The sequence below is a fragment of the Symphalangus syndactylus genome, chromosome 1, assembly GCF_028878055.3.
Source record: "Symphalangus syndactylus isolate Jambi chromosome 1, NHGRI_mSymSyn1-v2.1_pri, whole genome shotgun sequence".
NCBI classification, from domain to species: domain Eukaryota; kingdom Metazoa; phylum Chordata; class Mammalia; order Primates; family Hylobatidae; genus Symphalangus; species Symphalangus syndactylus.
In genome coordinates this window covers 117,364,949-117,382,471 of record NC_072423.2, presented here as the reverse complement: position 1 = coordinate 117,382,471, position 17,523 = coordinate 117,364,949, and the positions used below count along the sequence as shown (strand labels likewise).

At 37.9% G+C, this 17,523-nt stretch overlaps 1 protein-coding gene across 7 annotated transcripts in view; it reads right to left on the bottom strand.

Moving 5' to 3' along the window:
* ANO10 (anoctamin 10) overlaps positions 1–17,523 on the bottom strand; it is a 268,035-nt gene that overhangs the window by 181,216 nt on the left and 69,296 nt on the right. For all 7 annotated transcript variants that reach the window (XR_010120148.1, XR_010120147.1, XM_055281046.2 and 4 more), the window contains 2 exons: positions 14,342–14,533; positions 8,499–8,627 (listed from right to left, as the gene is read on the bottom strand). Coding sequence is in view for 5 of the 7 variants with exons in the window: in XM_055281046.2 (XP_055137021.2) it covers positions 8,499–8,627; positions 14,342–14,533 (321 nt within the window). In the remaining 2 variants the exon portion in view is untranslated. The remainder of the gene's footprint in view (positions 1–8,498; positions 8,628–14,341; positions 14,534–17,523) is intronic.

Here is a 17,523-nt window from a genome sequence, read left to right as displayed (position 1 = left end):
AACTTAGTTGGTTGTGGGCTCCTTCGTAGGCTAAGTTTTAAACTGAATTCTCAGAACTTAATCAAACCTTTCAATTAGGTGAAGAGACTTCTATGAGAACAGATTGTTTTTCAGAAACAATGACAATAAGAGCTAACAAAACTAAACACTTAATCTTGCCAGGCACTGTACTAAACATACTGCATGCATTTATTCATTTAATCCTCCTAAGTTTGTAGAAGTAGCTATTCATTCGAAGACACAGAGCTAGTCAGTGGTGTAGCCAGGATTTGAACCCAGAACCCATGTTCTCACCCACTATACCATACTGCTCAATATAGTTTGCCTTTTCTTATAAATGATATAATTTTAATATTTTACCTAAGGGTTTTCTTAGTATACTTCTCAAAGGTACATTATCAAAGTCCTTATAATTATAAATTATACATTAATTCTTAATTGGCACTAACTATATGTTCACTGAATAAAAAAACTATATATGACTCATTCATTCATTAATAAACATTTAACAAGCAGTTACTTAATCACTTGAAAACACAGAGTTAAAGTAACTCTACTGAGTTACTTTATGAAGCTTCTCAGTTACTGAGGCTTCATCATATGCTGTCCTTGCTCATGCTCTCAGGAAGCTCGATCTGGTAGCGGAGCCACATGATTGTCACACAGTTTTAGTAAATGATAACAGTGACTTCCACGAAGGGTCCTAGGTTATCCAAGGATGGAATGGAAGCCAGGGGAAGTGAAGGGGAAGGAGACTGACAAACATCTGGCATTCGACTAACGCATTTCTTCTGTAAGCCGTGGACATCCATGTGAGGGCCACAGCGGAAGAGAAATATGATCAGAGTTTCATTTAGGAATAACCACTCCAGCAGTAGAGAGCATGGGCCAAAGGAGGGAAAGCAGGAAAGCCAGAAGGCTAGTGAAGATCTGCTGTAAAAGTTTAGGTGAGAGCTCCTGAACTGTATGCTTTAAATGAGGGAATTGTATGGTGTGTGAATTATGCTCAACACAGCTGTTTTAAAAAGTATGTCTAGATGAGAAATGGTGAGAACATGAACTCAGTAACAAGGGAGAGAGCCGGAACAAATATTCAGAAGTCAGAATCAGCAAGTCTTGATGAGGGATGAATGAGAGGGAGGGAGGGCTAGGCTGAGGCGTGGAAGTAAGATCAGCAGAGAGAAGAAAACAGCCATGCCACAGATAGAAGGTACGTAAGAGAGGGAGATAAACATGTAAGCAGCAAACTGTAACACAGACGGAACCAATGCAATGTTATGATGGAGAGCCTAGCCCATGACAACAAATCCAGAGCTGATAAAGACATATGAACTAATTGCTGAAAGAGGAATCCATTAACAACGGTGGTGCTATAAACTGTTATCAATTTTCCACTTCCTCCTCTGCATCAAATATGGTGCCTGACACTTCTTGTGTACACTACCAATGTCTCCATTTTATATTCAAGGAAACTGAGACTCAAAGATTAAAAGGAAATGCTGGGATTCTAATTCAGTTACCACCAGACTTTGACACCCCAAGCTACCTCTATGCTGAGACACTGCCTGCTTAAACAAATAATTGTGAAAATGATAACAAAGATAACGAAAGTTTCATTCTGATACTAAGCTAGTTAGAACTGTAGCTCACATCCCCTGTGCCTTGATCAACTACTCAGCCCTGTGTTTGGCATTTCACATATACAACCTCATCTATGCCTCGCCTTGTGAGAGTGGTAACAAGACCTGCAAATCAGTAAGCACCTGCTGAATACCAGACACATAATCAGAGTTATACATGTGTTATTTCTACTCTTTAGAGCACTCATGCAAGGGAGGCTGCACTGGCCTCACTCTGCAGTCAAGGAAATGGGCTCACAAGAAAAGGTGATACACTAAGAGGCAGTATAGGAATAGAATCCACATTTGTATAGTTTCGAATATCTATAATCTCTCTCTCTTCCCTCCCTCTGTTTCTCTCTCTCCCTCTCTCTCAGTTGAGAGACAGGAAGAACACATGTGTGACAAAATGTTCAAAATCCGTGAATCCTGATAAAGAATATATAGGAATTATCTGTATAATGCTTCCAACTTTCAAATCTGAAACTAGGAAAACAAAGCCTGTGAGTCAGGGCACAAAAGAACCTGGAAAGGCTCAGTTCATTCTCAGAGGATACTTCTGGTATTACAGATAAGACTCAATTCTGCTTCTTTTCTTTTCTATTTTTTTGAGACAGAGTCTCACTCTGTCGCCCAGGCTGGAGTGCAGTGGCACGATCTCAGCTCACTGCAAGCTCCGCCTCCCAGATTCACGACATTCTCCTGCTTCAGCCTCCCAGTAACTGAGACTACAGGCGCCCGCCACAGCGCCCGCTAATTTTTTGTATTTTTAGTAGAGACGAGGTTTCACCGTGTTAGCCAGGATGGTCTTAATCTCCTGACCTCGTGATCGCCAGCTTCGGCCTTCCAAAGTGCTGGGATTACAGACGTGAGCTACTGCGCCCGGCCTCAATTCTGCTTCTAAGCAGCTGCTGGCAGAGGGAGAGGGGGTGCCACATGAAAACTTATTTTTTAAAAGAAACTGCAATTAAATGATATTTTTTAAACCACCAATTAAACATGCATGGTACAGGCAGGCTTGGTGGTCACCAGGCCCTAAACATTAGAAATGCAGTGTAACTTCTGGGGTGAGTAGTTAACTCATTTTCACCTTACAAAAAGAACCAATTTTAGTAGGTAAATTGTTAATAATTCAACATGTTTGATAGGCACATCTTGCCAAGTGTAGAATTAAAACTGTCAATTCGTTTAGAATTAAAACTGTCATTACTAAAATGAAGTATTATCTAAGATTTAATATTTGGAAGATACCAGGCCATTTCTATTTTTTAGAAATTGTAGACATACGTAATTCTGCAGGTAAAGTAGTAATCTTTTGCTAAAAATTACATCAAAAAAGTGAACTAAGTTTGCCTCAAAAGGAAGGATGATAATTACTTAAGGGAAATTATTTGAATATTGATTTAATCTTGAGGGCTGAACTTTATGACACTGCCAGTATTTATTTTTAACCCACAAAAAATATGGCATTTTCATATGTTTTCATCTATTACATTGGTAGGCTATTCTCCGGTTCAGTCTACAAAAATTTCTTTATTTTGCAAATGAAAGTAGTGTTCAAGTGTCATCAATTTTTAAAGGCAACACTAGATGGCAGTAAATACACAAAAGTTGTGACAGAAATGACAGTTATCAGAATACAGTAGTGATCATTTTTGTCTTTACTCAGTTTTATCTGTACTAAATCAAGCTTTTAAAAAAATGAAGAATCAGGGCTGGGTGTGGTGGTTCACACCTGTAATCCCAGCACTATGGGAGGCTGAGGCAGGCAGATCACTTGAGGTCAGGAGTTCGAGATCAGCCTGGCCAACATGGTGAAACCCCGTCTCTACTAAAAATACAAATATTAGCCAAGCGTGGTGGTGTGCACCTGTAATCCCAGCTACTCAGGAGGCTGAGCCATGAGAATTGCTTGAACCCAGGAGGCAGAGGATGCAGTGAGCCAAGATCGTGCCACTGCACTCCAGCCTGGGTGACAGAGCAAGACTCTGTCTGAAATAAAAAAAAAAAAAAAAGAAGAATCAGAAACCTGCATAAAAAATAAAGCGACCTGGCTTTGGAAATGTGATCCAGAAACGCAATAGAAACTATCAATTTATCCAATTTTAAATTTTGAGAACATTAACACTCAATATCAACTTTACAAAATTGTTACATTTTCTAAGTCGTGTTTGTTTTGTTAACAAATTCTAGTCATGTAAATGTATCTAGATATTTATTTGGTTAATTAATTTGGAGAAAAAAGCATCTTAAATTGCTTTTTCCATCAAGACATTAAAAATTTATGAGAATTTTTATATATTTATAGATTATGGCATTTTTGAGTTAATAAAATTTCTGCTCTTATAGGGGCCATGAATAAACATATGAAAGTATAGCATGCTATTAATTTAATATGCTACTAGCAAAACTTTTTAAAATCAATAAGAACATTATGTAGACTCCAGTAAAAAATTCTATTTTAAAGTTAATTTTAAGATTTAATTTCCTTATTTGAAAAGATTCTCAGACAAAAGGGAAAAATCTTATAAACAGAAACATGTTAATTGACCCAATGATGGTATTTTTCTTTTTTTAAATTTTTTTAGACAGAGTCTCGCTCTGTTGCCCAGGCTGGAGCGCAGTGGCGCAATCTCGGCTCACCACAACCTCTGCCTCAAGCGATTCCCCTGCCTCAGCCTCCCGAGTAGCTGGGATTACAGGCACGCACCATCACGCCCGACTAATTTTTGTATTTTTAGTACAGACGGGGTTTCACCATGTTGACCAGGCTGGTCTCAAACTCCTGACCTCAGGTGATCTGCCCACCTCGGCCTCCCAAAGTGCTGAGATTACAGGCATGAGCCACTGCACCCGGCCCCACTGATAGTTTTGATGAACATTCTGTAACATTCTTTTTTTCCAGCTTTATAGAGGTATAACTGACAAATAAAAATTGAAATATATTTAAGTTATACAACATATTTTGAAATATGTATATCCTGTGAAATGATTAGCAAAATTAATCTAATTATCACATCTATCACCTCACATAGTTACCTTGTAAAATTCAGAATTAGAATTTCAAATGATTTTACAAACTTAATGGTAGCAAACCAAAATTTTGTATTTTCTATTCTATTTGTAAATGTTACACTTTTTGGATTCATTACAAGACCAGATGGCATTGAGCTGAGGTCTCAGCAACACTAGAATAGAATTGGTAAATTTCTAATTTTTTGGCTATTTCAAACAGCTTGAGCTTGGTTTTGTCCTGACACACAAAATTTTCTATTGAGAAACCAAAGCTAGGGCCCTCTCAAATGTATGAAAGTCAATAAGGTATAAACAAAACAGATATTCAAATACACACTGTGGCAGAAAGAGAGGACCCATCTGTGCCAATACAATCCAACTTCTGATCAATAGTTAACATTTTAAAATATCATAAAATAAATAGCCATAGCTTACTGCAAGTACATTGACATAAATACACACTGAAACAGCCAAAACAATCTTGAAAAAGAAGAACAAAGTTAGTAGTCTCACACCTCCTGATTTCAAAACATACTACAAAGCTATGGAAATCAAGAGTATGGTACTGGCATAAAAACAGAAACACCGACCAAAGGAATAAAGAGCCTAGAAATAAACTCTGCATGTACAGTCAAATGATTTTGCAAACTTTGCATATACAGTCAAATGATTTTCAACAAGGGTGCCAAGACCACTCATTAGGGAAAAGACAATCTTTTCAACAAATGGTGCTGGGAAAACTGGACATCCACATGCAAACGAAATACAAGTTATAAAAACAACCAAATGAAAATTATAGAACTGAAAAATGCAGTCATAGAAATTTTTTTAAAACAACACCTCAGTATATGGGCTCAATAGTAGTGTGGACATATAGAAGATGTTGAAACAGTGAACTTGAAAATACATCAACAGAATTCACCTAATGTGAATAACAGAAAACAGGCTGACAAAAATTGAACAGCGCCTTAGGGACCTGTGGGAAAATACAAAAAACCCAGGATTCATATGAAAATCCCAGGAGAAGAGAGAGAATGGGGCTGAAAGAGTACTTGAAGAAATAATGGCTATAAAGTTCGTTAATTTGGTTAAAGACACAAACCCACAGATCTAAGAAGCTGAGCATGCCCCAAATGGAATAAACACCCAAAAAGCTACACTAAGACCCATTATGATTAAACTTTCAAAAATTAAAGATACACAGAAAAAAATCTTAAAAGCAGCCAGAGAAAAAAGGACCCACTAACTACAGGTGAACACCAATTGGAATGATATCTCATCTGAAACCATTGAGACTAGAAGGAAATACCAAAATGTTTTTCATATGCTGAAAGAAAAAGACTATCATCCATGAATTCTATGTCCAGCAAAACTATACTTAAGAATGAAAGAGAAAAAAAGTTTTCAGATGAAGAAAAAAGAGAATTTGTTGCTAGCAGACTGACCCTTTAAAAATTGGCTAACAAAAGTTATTACAACAGAAAGGAAACTGCATTTGTTTCTCAGGGTTGCCAGAACAAAGTTATCACAAACTATTATAGATGGCTTAAAACAGCAGGACTGTATTGTCTCACAGTCTGGAGGCTAGAAGTCCAAAACCAACATGTTGGCAGGGCTATGATCCCCCTGAAACCTGTAGGGAGCCTTCTTTGACGTTTCCTGGCTTCTTCCTAGCCTTCCTTGTGCTTCTTACTTTGCCAGTTTAGACAATGACAATTAAAACAGCTGTTTTTACACAATGTGAAGAGACAATAAATAAATAAATAAGAGGAGGCATAATGGTTAGAACCTAGAGGGTAACAGGCAAGTATCCCTAGAATGTGCAGATTAAGTGAATCCGTGAGGATTAGACTAGCAAAACCATCCTGTAACACATGAGACTAGCCACCTGCAGAACAGTATTTATAGGCCAGTAAGTCTCCCGAATTAAGTAAGAACCAGGCCCTCAATATGTGATTAAGGTATCACTAAATACAAAAGAAAGCAGTAGGCTAATCAATGGTAATATATTGAGCCAGCCAGAAATCTAGAGAAAGTGAAGGCAAAAATCAAGATGTAGACTGCAATGAGCTCATCCAGCATTGCTCAGAATCTAGCGATGGACACCAAGAGCTGGCTCATGAGAGAGCTCTGCTCTGTGTGGAGGTAGGGATGGTTTTCAGGTTTTCTACATATTTCAGGATATTACACCACTCTCGCTCTTGTTCTAAATTTACCAAGAAATCTTCTAATAACCAATCCACCTTCACTTTAACATCCACTGTTATGGTATTGGTAAAGTATCTTTTTATTGTAAATTAACCACCTGGCTTTCTGGTCAATCCCCTGTAAGTTTCATGAGTTTTTAGTTTCAGTCAGTCCCAAAAGCCTTTAATTAACTGAGTATACTGGCAAAGACAAATTTTTAGATCTGTGAAGTTAAGTGCCATATTCTAAATCAAGAAGGCGCACTACAAGCCTAGCCAGCTGGTCTCTCCCTGTCAAAGGTAACTCTGTCTTGTTTTCTCACTTCCACAGGTCATAAATCAGCCTTGCAAATAGCTCTCCAAAATTCTATTCAACTTACAAAATTCAAAATAGATCTACTTGTATCTGTCAGGGCCATTCTCTTTTCCCTCCCACTCACTGCTGTCTAAAATCATTCTCCAAAATGCATATTCCACATATAGCATCTATCATGAACACAGATTTCTACCAAATACAATAAGAGCCAAAAAGAGCAAAGCAGAATATATTTCTTTAGCCAACACTGGAAATGTGCAAGTTCATGATTTCCTTTCCTCTGGTCAGCCCTGAGTCCTAAGGCCTTAAGTATATGAAACACCATTCAGGATCCTCCTAAGTTCTGCTTTTATAGAGTTCCATAACTGTTCTGTTTTTAAAATATCTAAAAATGAAAGGTGGTCACAATATTCTTGACAACTATAATTACAAGCAACAAAAAAATTCCTACAAATTATTCCATTTACATTTGGTTAGTGCTTAATTTCCAAAATGTTACAGGGATCCATATTCTGAAACATGATAAAAGAAAAACCTAAAAAGAGCACAGACAGCCTACTTGGGCTTTGCATGTGAAATTATCTATCGTCCTACAAATTACATTTTGAAGTTTGAGAGTGTTTCACAATGAATTTCACACCTGTAGCAAATGAGACTTAAGTCATTATCAAAAAGTGTTTTTAGGATCTGCTTAAGAAAGTAGAACTGTCTTTTCTCTAAAATAGAGAACTGTCTTTTCTCTAAAAATACATATTAAATATATAGAATTTGATTTCGAATAGGATTTTTTTTTTAAGGGACAGTGTCTCGCTCTGTTGCCCAGGCTGGAGTGCCATGGTGCCATCATAGCTCACTGTAACCTTGAACTCTAGGGCTCAGTCAATCCTCCTGCCTCAGCCTCCCAAATAGCTAGGACTACAAGAAAGAACCAACACATCAGGTATCAAATTATATCGGGTAATTTTTAAATTTTTTGTGGAGACAGGGTCTTATGTTACCCAGGTCTTGAACTCCTGGCCTTATGTCATTCTTCTGCCTTGGCCTGGGTGCTGGGATTACAGACGTGAGCCATGGCACCTGACCCTCAGATAGGATTTACCTACTTAGTGCTGGGCAGGCCAGCACAATAGTGGAAAAGTCAGTTCCCGTTTGCATTATGGTGACAGTTTTTCATACTTGGGCAATAACCATGAATACACAGCCTGAATCCTCATGTCTTCTATTACTTGAACCATTTTTGCTTTCTTACCAGGAAATCCATATTGTTCAATTGTCAGTCATGGATAGCCCGAGACAGCACTGCTTTGGAATAGAGAAACGTGATATGGATATTGCTTAAAAGAAGTTTAAATCTTTACTTACCTCCACTGCTACTACAATCAAAATGAGGTCTGCTTTTGATTCTGGAAAGACTGAATTCACTTGTGGTGACATTCCAATCAGCGCACAGTTAGTGACCACAGATATAACACTCATCGTTTCAAAAGCCAACTAAAAGAAAAAAGAATGGAAATTAAAAATTGCAATGACTGCTTCCATATTTCCTCATCCTTTTTCATGTTATCTAAAAATCAAGGAAAATGTCTTACCCTAGTTCTAAACATTCCAAGCACATTTTAAATTTTTTTCTCTGTCATGGTATGATTTTTTTAGCTGGAAAAAAAGCCATACTGTTAGGCAGTATTTTAGATACTTTTGGCATGAATATCTCAAAGCAGTATGTTCTATCTTCCTAATTGGAGGCAGCCCTGGACCTGAATTGGGAATACTGTTAAAGTTACTCTACTCACATCTAAGGGGAATCTAAAGTAGGGCTGCCAGGGAAAAATGTTTCACATTAAAAAACAGGTAAGATTTCAAACAGAGCTTATGTTGTGAAACCATCCTTCTACTTTGACATCACACACCACATCTGACTCAGCTATAACCAGCTTTATAATCAAGGCATCAGTGATAAATGGTGATCCTTTCCTAGCATCATTTAGCAAATCAAATGTAGAACTTCAGAAAAATATAGATGCTAGGCCCCACTGAGACCTACTAGACAAACTGGTCCAGCATCCCCTGAAGGAGACTTTGGTGCATACTGCCAAGGATGGATGGAGAAATGTTGTGACCATTACTCTTTTTTTCTTTAATATAAAGCATATGGTGATCACCACTTAATAATTTACCCATTAATTCCAAGAAACATTAATTTTAAAAGAAGCAAAACAAAAGATGACTGAATCCAAACTTAATATGAATACATCTTGTCCCATGGAGAACTTCTGCCATCTTACAATTTAGAAATCTTTGTGTAGTCTGATTATTTTTCCACAGTTTTCTTCATAAGAAATCTAAGACTGTCTTTAGTTTAAAATTTCTATTTATTTACTTTTGATTATATTCACATGGCTTAAAAATCAAAAATTCTAAGTACATAGTGAAGAGTGTCTTGTTCCCTTGTCCCCTTTTCTTCCACTTCCCAGCTCCCATTCTCCATAGAAGACAACCACTATTTGCAATTTCTTATGTATTCTTCCAGACACTTTGTATGCAAAATAAGCAAACTTGAATATACACACTCTTTCCTACTCCCTTTTCAGCATACTACATACTGTCAGGCCCCTTGCTTTGGTCATTTAAAGTGTCTTGAGGGACTTTCTGTGTCAATACTAAGAGCTCCCTCATTCTTTGCCACACTGCTTCAGCATTTTATTACATGGATGTATCAGAATTTATGTAACCATTTTCTTATTGGTGGACATTTAGTTGCTATTACAAACAATGCTACAATTGGTGATCTTATAAGTACATCATTTAACAAATGTAGAATTAGGCTAAATTCTGGAAAGTGAAATGGCTGAGTCAAAGGGGACATGCATTTGTAATTTTGATAGATAATACGAAGCTGCACTCCATGGGTTGACCAGCTCATGCTTCCACCAGCAGCGTATGACAGTGCCTGGCCTCCTGAACTTGCAATATGTTTGTAACTAAACTTTCAGGTTTTTTTTTTAAATCATCTATATTGAGTTATAATTTACATACAATAAACTGCATGCATTTAAGGTATATACCTCATTACATTTTGATAGGTGTATTTACCTGTGAAACCACCACCACCACAAACAAGACACAGGACCATTTCCATTTCCCCCAAAAGATTCCTCATGACCTTGCAATTCAGCCCTCTCTTTACACCTGGGTCCAAACAAAATATGATCTGCTTTTTGTCAATATAGATTTGTTTGCATATTCCAAAACCAGATATAACCAAAACCATACAGTAGAAATTCTTTTGCATCTGCTTCTTTCACTCAGCATAATGATTCAGTGATTGATCCATGTTTTATGTATCACTATTTCATTCCTTTTTTTATTGAGCAGTGTTCCATTTTATAAATATGTCAAAATTTTTGTTATCCATTTACCTACTGGTGGCAAGTTAGGTTGTTTCCAGTTTGGGGTTACTGTGAATAAGGTTGCTATGAACATTCCTGTGCAGTCTTTGTATGAACATATCCATTCATTTCTCCTGGTTATCTATTAATATTTCTCCCTTCAGTTCAAGTTTTTTTCCCCCACATATTTTGAAACTCTGTTCTTTGGTACATATACATTTAAGATTGGTATGTCTTCCTGGTAATTTGACACTTTTACCATCATAGAATGGTCCTCTCTGGCAATTTTTGCTCAGATGTCTACTTTATCTGATACTAATATAGTCATTCCTTCTTTCTTTTGATTAATATTTCCATATATATCTCTTTCTATTCTTTTACTTTCAACCTACCTAAATCATATTTGACTTGAGATTCTTAGAGACAGCATCATGTGTTTTAATCCACTCTCCTAATCTCTGTCTTTAATTGTTGTCTGACCGTTTACAGGTAATGTAGTTATTGATACGTTAGGATGTACGGCTGGTCATCTCCTTGTTTTCTGTTTGTTCCCTGTTTTTCATTTCTCTGCTTTCTTTTTCCTGTCTTACTGTGGTTTACTTGAACATTTTTTTTAGAATTCCATTTTGGTTTATCTATAATGTTCCTGAGTATATCTTTTGTGTAACGTTTTTAGTGGTTGCTCTAGGTATTATATATCCATAACTTATTACATTCTACTTGTGTCATCATTTATCAGTTTGAGTGAAGCACAGAAACCTTACCTCCCTCTATCATCCTTTATTTATAATATACTTGTCTTGATATAGGGGAAAGAATCAGATAGTGTATCTTGTCTACATAGGTTGCGTGTAGCGGCTCATGCCTGTAATCCTAACACTTTGGAAGGCCAAGGTGGTAGGATCATTTGAGGCCAGAAGTTTAAGACCAACCTGGTCAACATAGTGGGAGCCCATGTCTACAAAAAATAAAAAATTTTTTTCTACATATATTTAGAATCACTGGACAGTATTATAAGTTTTGCTTCAACCATCAAACATAACATAGAAAACTCAGTAAGATAAGAAAAGTCTATTTTGTTTACTAATATTTTTGGTTACCATGTTTTTTCTTCCACAGGTTCCCAGATTTCTTCTTTTATAATTCCTTAGTTAAGAGAACTTCCTATAGCTATTCTCTTAGGATAGGTCTACTGGCAACAAATTCTCTTAGTTCACCCGCATCTGAAAGTGTCTTGCTTTTTCCTTCATTTCTGAAAAATATTATCTCTGGATATACATATATATGTATGTATGCATATATATGTGTGTATTTTATATATATACACACACACTTTTTTTTTTTTTTTGAGACGGAGCTTTGCTCTTGTCACCCAGGCTGGAGTGGAATGGCACAATCTCAGCTCACTGCAACCTCTGCCTCCCAGGTTCAAGCAATTCTCCTGCCTCAGCCTCTCAAGTAGCTGGGATTACAAGCAACCGCAACCACACCCAGCTAATTTTTATATTTTTGGTAGAGATGGGGTTTCACCATGTTGGTCAGGCTAGTCTCAAACTTCTGACCTCAGGTGATCCACCTGCCTCAGCCTCCCAAAGTGCTGGGATTACAGGCATGAGCTGCTGCACCCGGCCAGGATTCTACATTGACAACACTTTAAGGACCTGAAAAATATTTTGCCACTTTCTTCTGGCCTCCATAGCTTCCAATAAGAAATTGGCTGTCATTCTAATTGTTTTTCCCCTATAGGTAAGATGTTATTTCCCTTTTCATGCTCTTGAAATGCTGTCTTAACTTTCAAGTGTTTATGATGTGTGTTGGCAAGGATTTCTTTGGTTTATCTTGTTTGGGGTTCACAATGCTTCTTGAATCTGCAGTTTTGGGTCTCTTGCCACATTTAAAAAGTTCTTAGCCGTTATTTATTCAAGTACTTTTTGGGCCCCTCCCTCTTTCTTCTCTCCTTCTGTAACTCCAGTGACATGAATGTTAGCTCTTTTTTATACCCACACAGGTCCCTCCGGTTATGTTTGTGCTTACAGAATATTTTCTCTCTGTTGTTCAGACTGGATAATTTCTCCTTTTTTTTTTTTTTTTTTTTGAGATGGAGTCTCACACTGTTGCTCAGGCTGGAGTGCAGTGGCGTGATCCAGCTCACTTCAGCCTCTGCCTCCCAGGTTCAAGCGATTCTCCTGCCTCAGCCTCCCAAGTAGATGGGATTATAAGTGCCCGCCACCATGCCCAGCTAATTTTTTGTATTTTTAGTAGAGATGGGGTTTCACCATGTTGGCCAGGCTGGTCTCAAACTCCTGACCTCGTGATCTGCCTGCCTTGGCCTCCCAAAGTGCTGGGATTATAGGCGTGAGCCACAGCACCCAGCTGATAATTTCTTTTATTCTATTTTCCAGTTTCTGATTCTTTCCTCTATCCCTTCCATTCTGCTGTTGCACTCATTCAGTGAGCTTTGTATTTCAATTATGGTATTTGTCACTTCTAAAATATCAATGTGATTCTCTTTTATATTTTCCATCTCTTTGCTGAGACATCCTAATTCTGTTTTTTCATTTGTTTCAGATATGGTCATAATTACTCATTGAAACTTTTATATAAGGCTGTTTTAAAATCTCTGTCCAATATTTCCAACCTGTGTCATCTTGGTAGTGGCATCTGCTGACTGTCTTTTCTCATTAAGCTTGATTTCTTCCTGGTTCTTCCTATGATGAGTGATTTTTTTTTTTTTTTTTTTTTTTTTTTTTTGAGATGGAGTGACGCTCTGTCACCCAGGCTGGAGTGTAATGGTATGGTCTCAGCTCACTGCAACCTCTGCCTCTCGGGTTCAAGTGATTCTTCTGCCTCAGCCTCCTGAGTAGCTGGGATTATAGGCACCCAGCAGCATGCCCGGCTAATTTTTGTATTTTTAGTAGAGACGGGGCTTCACCATGTTGGCCAGGCTGGTCTCGAACTCCTGACCTCAGGTAATCCGCCTGCCTCAACCTCCCAAAGTGCTGGGATTACAGGTGTGAGCCACTTCACCTGGTCTGATCAGTGATTTTTTAAAGAGAAACCTGGACATGTTAGGAGAGATAAGATTCTAAATCTTATTTAAACCTTCTGTTTTAGTTGATTTCTCTAATACCATTCCAGCAAGGGAAGAGGAGATAACGCCTTATTACTACCAGGTAGAGGTAGAAGTCCAGGTTCCCCATGTGGAAACCACTGGCATCCAGGGGGGATTCCTCATTATTGCTGGACAAGGATGGGTGCTCTGGCTTCCCACTAGACCTCTACTGATTCTTCCTTCAGAGAGAGAAGGACAGGTGCCTCATATATGTTCCCATGTGGCCTCCACTGTGCAGGGTTGTGGTGAAACTCCTTATATTCCACTAGGCTTCCTCTGAGACCACCCCAGGACTAGAAAACTAGACTAGCAGAAACTAAAAAAGGAGTCTCATTACTGCCAGATAGGAGCAGAAGTCTAGGCTCCCCATGTGGCTTCCACTGACACTGTAGCATGGAGGGTCTCATTAATACTGGCTGAGATGAAGTCTCAGCTGGCTACTTTCCCAGAAGATTGTCAGAGTTTCACATCTAAAAGGGGTCTTAGAAATTATATTTATCTCCCCTAACCCCCAATTTTAAAAACAAGAAAAGTGAAGCTAGACAAAGTTAATGGTTATCTAAGGCCACACAGCTAGTTTGTAGCAAAACAAACAAATTCAGTTTTCCGAAATCTCTCTGTAGGGCTTACTTTTTTATTTTTTTCCCCTGTCATAACACCTCATATTTTTATTTTTTAAAGGAATAATTTTTTTCTCAAACAATTACCTGCCACACACCAATATTGGCTGAAGGTTCTGAGAATGGACGTTTGAAGACCCTGCACATTTTTAAGGCATCTGAATTGACTTCAGTGAAGTTATTTAACACAGCAAAGGCAGCTGCTAATGGGTAAACACAGGAGAAAAGGCTCACATAACCAAACTGCAGGAATAACTCCAAGTAATCATCAAAGGTGCCCTGAAAATATAAACAAGCGTGCATTATTTTAATATCATATAATAGGAATATCCTTTTGCAATACTATTCAAAGCTGTGGCCTCTAACGATTCAAAAAAACCTCAAAGAGTTTCCCCACCACACACCAGTGTTTCTCCAACTTCCGACACCCTCAGGCTTCATGATCATCCCACACACATGCAATAATAATTTCAGTTTAAGAAAAGTATTCATCACAATGTTTTAAAGCAATCATAGGCATTAATATTTTTAAATTAATAAACATTATTATTATTGCATCTCTGAACCAGTCTTTCACTAAGATATGCATATTAGGCTCAGTATTAGTGTAAGTCAGAGTCCACCTCCAGTCAGTTTTTCTTATTTTATATTTTACTAAATAGAAAATCTCAAACACAACAATAGGGTATTGGGAATGGCAAAATGTGCTTCTTCCAGATGTTCTGGATATCTGAATCAAGTATGAACCCACAGATTCTGAGTCTCACTGGCTATTTTTGAGGTTCACCAGAAAGTACCACTAAACACATAAACCTCAGAACTGGCAGGTTAAATTCTCGGCTTGGGACTCAAGGGTAAGCAGTTTCTAAGTAACTTGGTAGGTTGCATTTGGCTCTAGATGGTATGTTCTCATGTTGTGTTGCAGCATCTAGTTATGGTTCTTAAATATACCCAGTGACATTGCATCAATCTCTTTCTCTGAAGGATGAAGAAATCAAGAGTTGGGAAAAGAGTAAAAATCTTAGCAATCAAGCCATTTTTACCACATTCAGTCTTAAGAAATCCTGATACCCTATGCTCAGCGTTCAAAATTGCACTGTTTCAGGCTGTAAAGATCAAGCCTATGCAGAGATGTGCAGGCAGTTTTTCTCAGGTGTGCTATTGGGAAGCCTCTGGAAATCATGCAAAGGTCTTCTTGGAGTTATTAGTGTATAGCACCAGAGGAGCCCCTTCCAAACACAGCAGCGTGCTCCACACTCTGTGTTTCCGCACACTCTGTGTTTCCATCTCTCGGGGTGATTCTGAGTGATGATAGGTACACGTTAACATTGTATCAGTACCTTTTACACTTCTGAGTGCTTTTGAGCCAATAAATTTAGCAAACCAGGGACATAATCCAATAGCAAGAAGGAAAAAAATGAAAATTTAACAAAGAAAACACATACACACACTAAGAATATATTAACCAAGATACAATCTACCCTATTCTCTCTTTTTGTTGGACTATGCTATCAACACTCAGCTGAGAAGTTTTAAACTGATAAAATGTTATTTACTAAAAACACAGAACAAACATAACACACAATGGTGAGAAGATAAAAAAATCAGAAATAAGATAAAGATTCCTGTGATAATTACTTCTATTCAAATTGTATTGAACATACCAGTAAGCCTAGTAGATAATAAAAAGCGTAAAAACTGAAGGAAGAAAGAAAAATGGTCATTATTTATAGCTCAAATTACTGTCTATGCAGAAAATCCAACAAAATCTATAGAAAATGTTTTGGAAATAACAGGAGAGTTCAGCAAAATTGTAGGTAAAAGATATAAAAATTAACAGCATTCCCATACGCCAGCAACAAACAATTAGAAATTGTATTTTTAAAGAGAGACTATTTATAAAAAGGAAAAGGAAAGTTTCAAAAGTATTGACCCACAGATAATTTATTCATTATAAAATGAAGAAAAAAAAAAACACTGTGCAATCTGCCTTTTCCCAAGCCAACCAAATGATCAAACAAGGTGACTCCACAAAATGGGCAACCAGACATCAACGCCTCCTGATGGGGTACAATGGTGGTATACTTCCAAAATCATTTCACTCAAATCTTATGAGAAATAAGATCAAACAACAGATTTACAAAAGCCAATTCCTTGAAAAATGGAAAGGAGGTTGCTCTAGAGCTGTAGTTTTCAAGCTTTTTTGGTCTTAAGAGCCCTAAACGCTTAAAAATTATTGAGGACATTAAAGACATTTTGTTTGGCCAGGCGCGGTGGCTCATGCCTGTAATTCCAGCACTTTGGGAGGTTGAGGTGGGTGGATCACGAGGTCAGGAGATTGAGACCATCCTGGCTAATACGGTGAAAAGCCGTCTCTACTAAAAATACAAAAAATTAGCCAGGCGTGGTGGCGGGCACCTGTAGTCCCAGCTACTGGGGAGGCTGAGGCAGGAGAATGGTGTCAACCTGGGAGGCAGAGCTTGCAGTGAGCCGAGATCGCACCACTGCACTCCAGCCTGGGCGACAGAGCAAGACTCTGTCTCAAAAAAAAAAAAAAAAAAAAAAAGGCGTTTTGTTTATGTGAGTTTATCTAGTTGATGCTTTGATGCTTACCATATTATTAATTAAAACTGAGAAATTAGGCCAGGCATGGTGGCTCATCCCAATACTTTGGGAGGCCAAGGTGGGAGAACTGCTTAAATCTAGGAGTTCATGACCAGCCTGGGCAACACAGTGAGAGCCCATCTCTACAAAAAATACAAAAATAAGCCAGGCATGATGGTGCATGCCTGTAGTCCCAGCTACTCAGGAGGCTGAGGTAGAAAGATCACTTGAGCCTGGGAGGTTGAGGTTGCAGTGAGCCACTATTGCCACCACTGTCCTCCAACCTGGGTGACAAAGTGAGACCCTGTTGCACCAGAAAAAAAAAAAAGCTGAGAAATTTTAAAGATCTTCCATTAATCCATTTAAATAATAACATATTAACATAAATGTCTTTTGAAAAATAATTACATTTCAAAAATGTTGATGCAGACTGGCACTTTTTACATTTTTGGCAAACCTCTGTAATGTATCATTTAGTAGAAGGCAGTTCATTTACTGTGCAGCAATATGATGTTCTACTTGGAATAGACATCATGAAAATTCAGCCTCACCCAGCTATGGAGTTGGATATGAGTGGGCAGTTCACAGGAAAAGGACAGCAGAGGACAGTGAAGATCTAGGAAGCAACACAGCCTTAGTCCTGGGCTGGCGGAATAGCAGTTAGG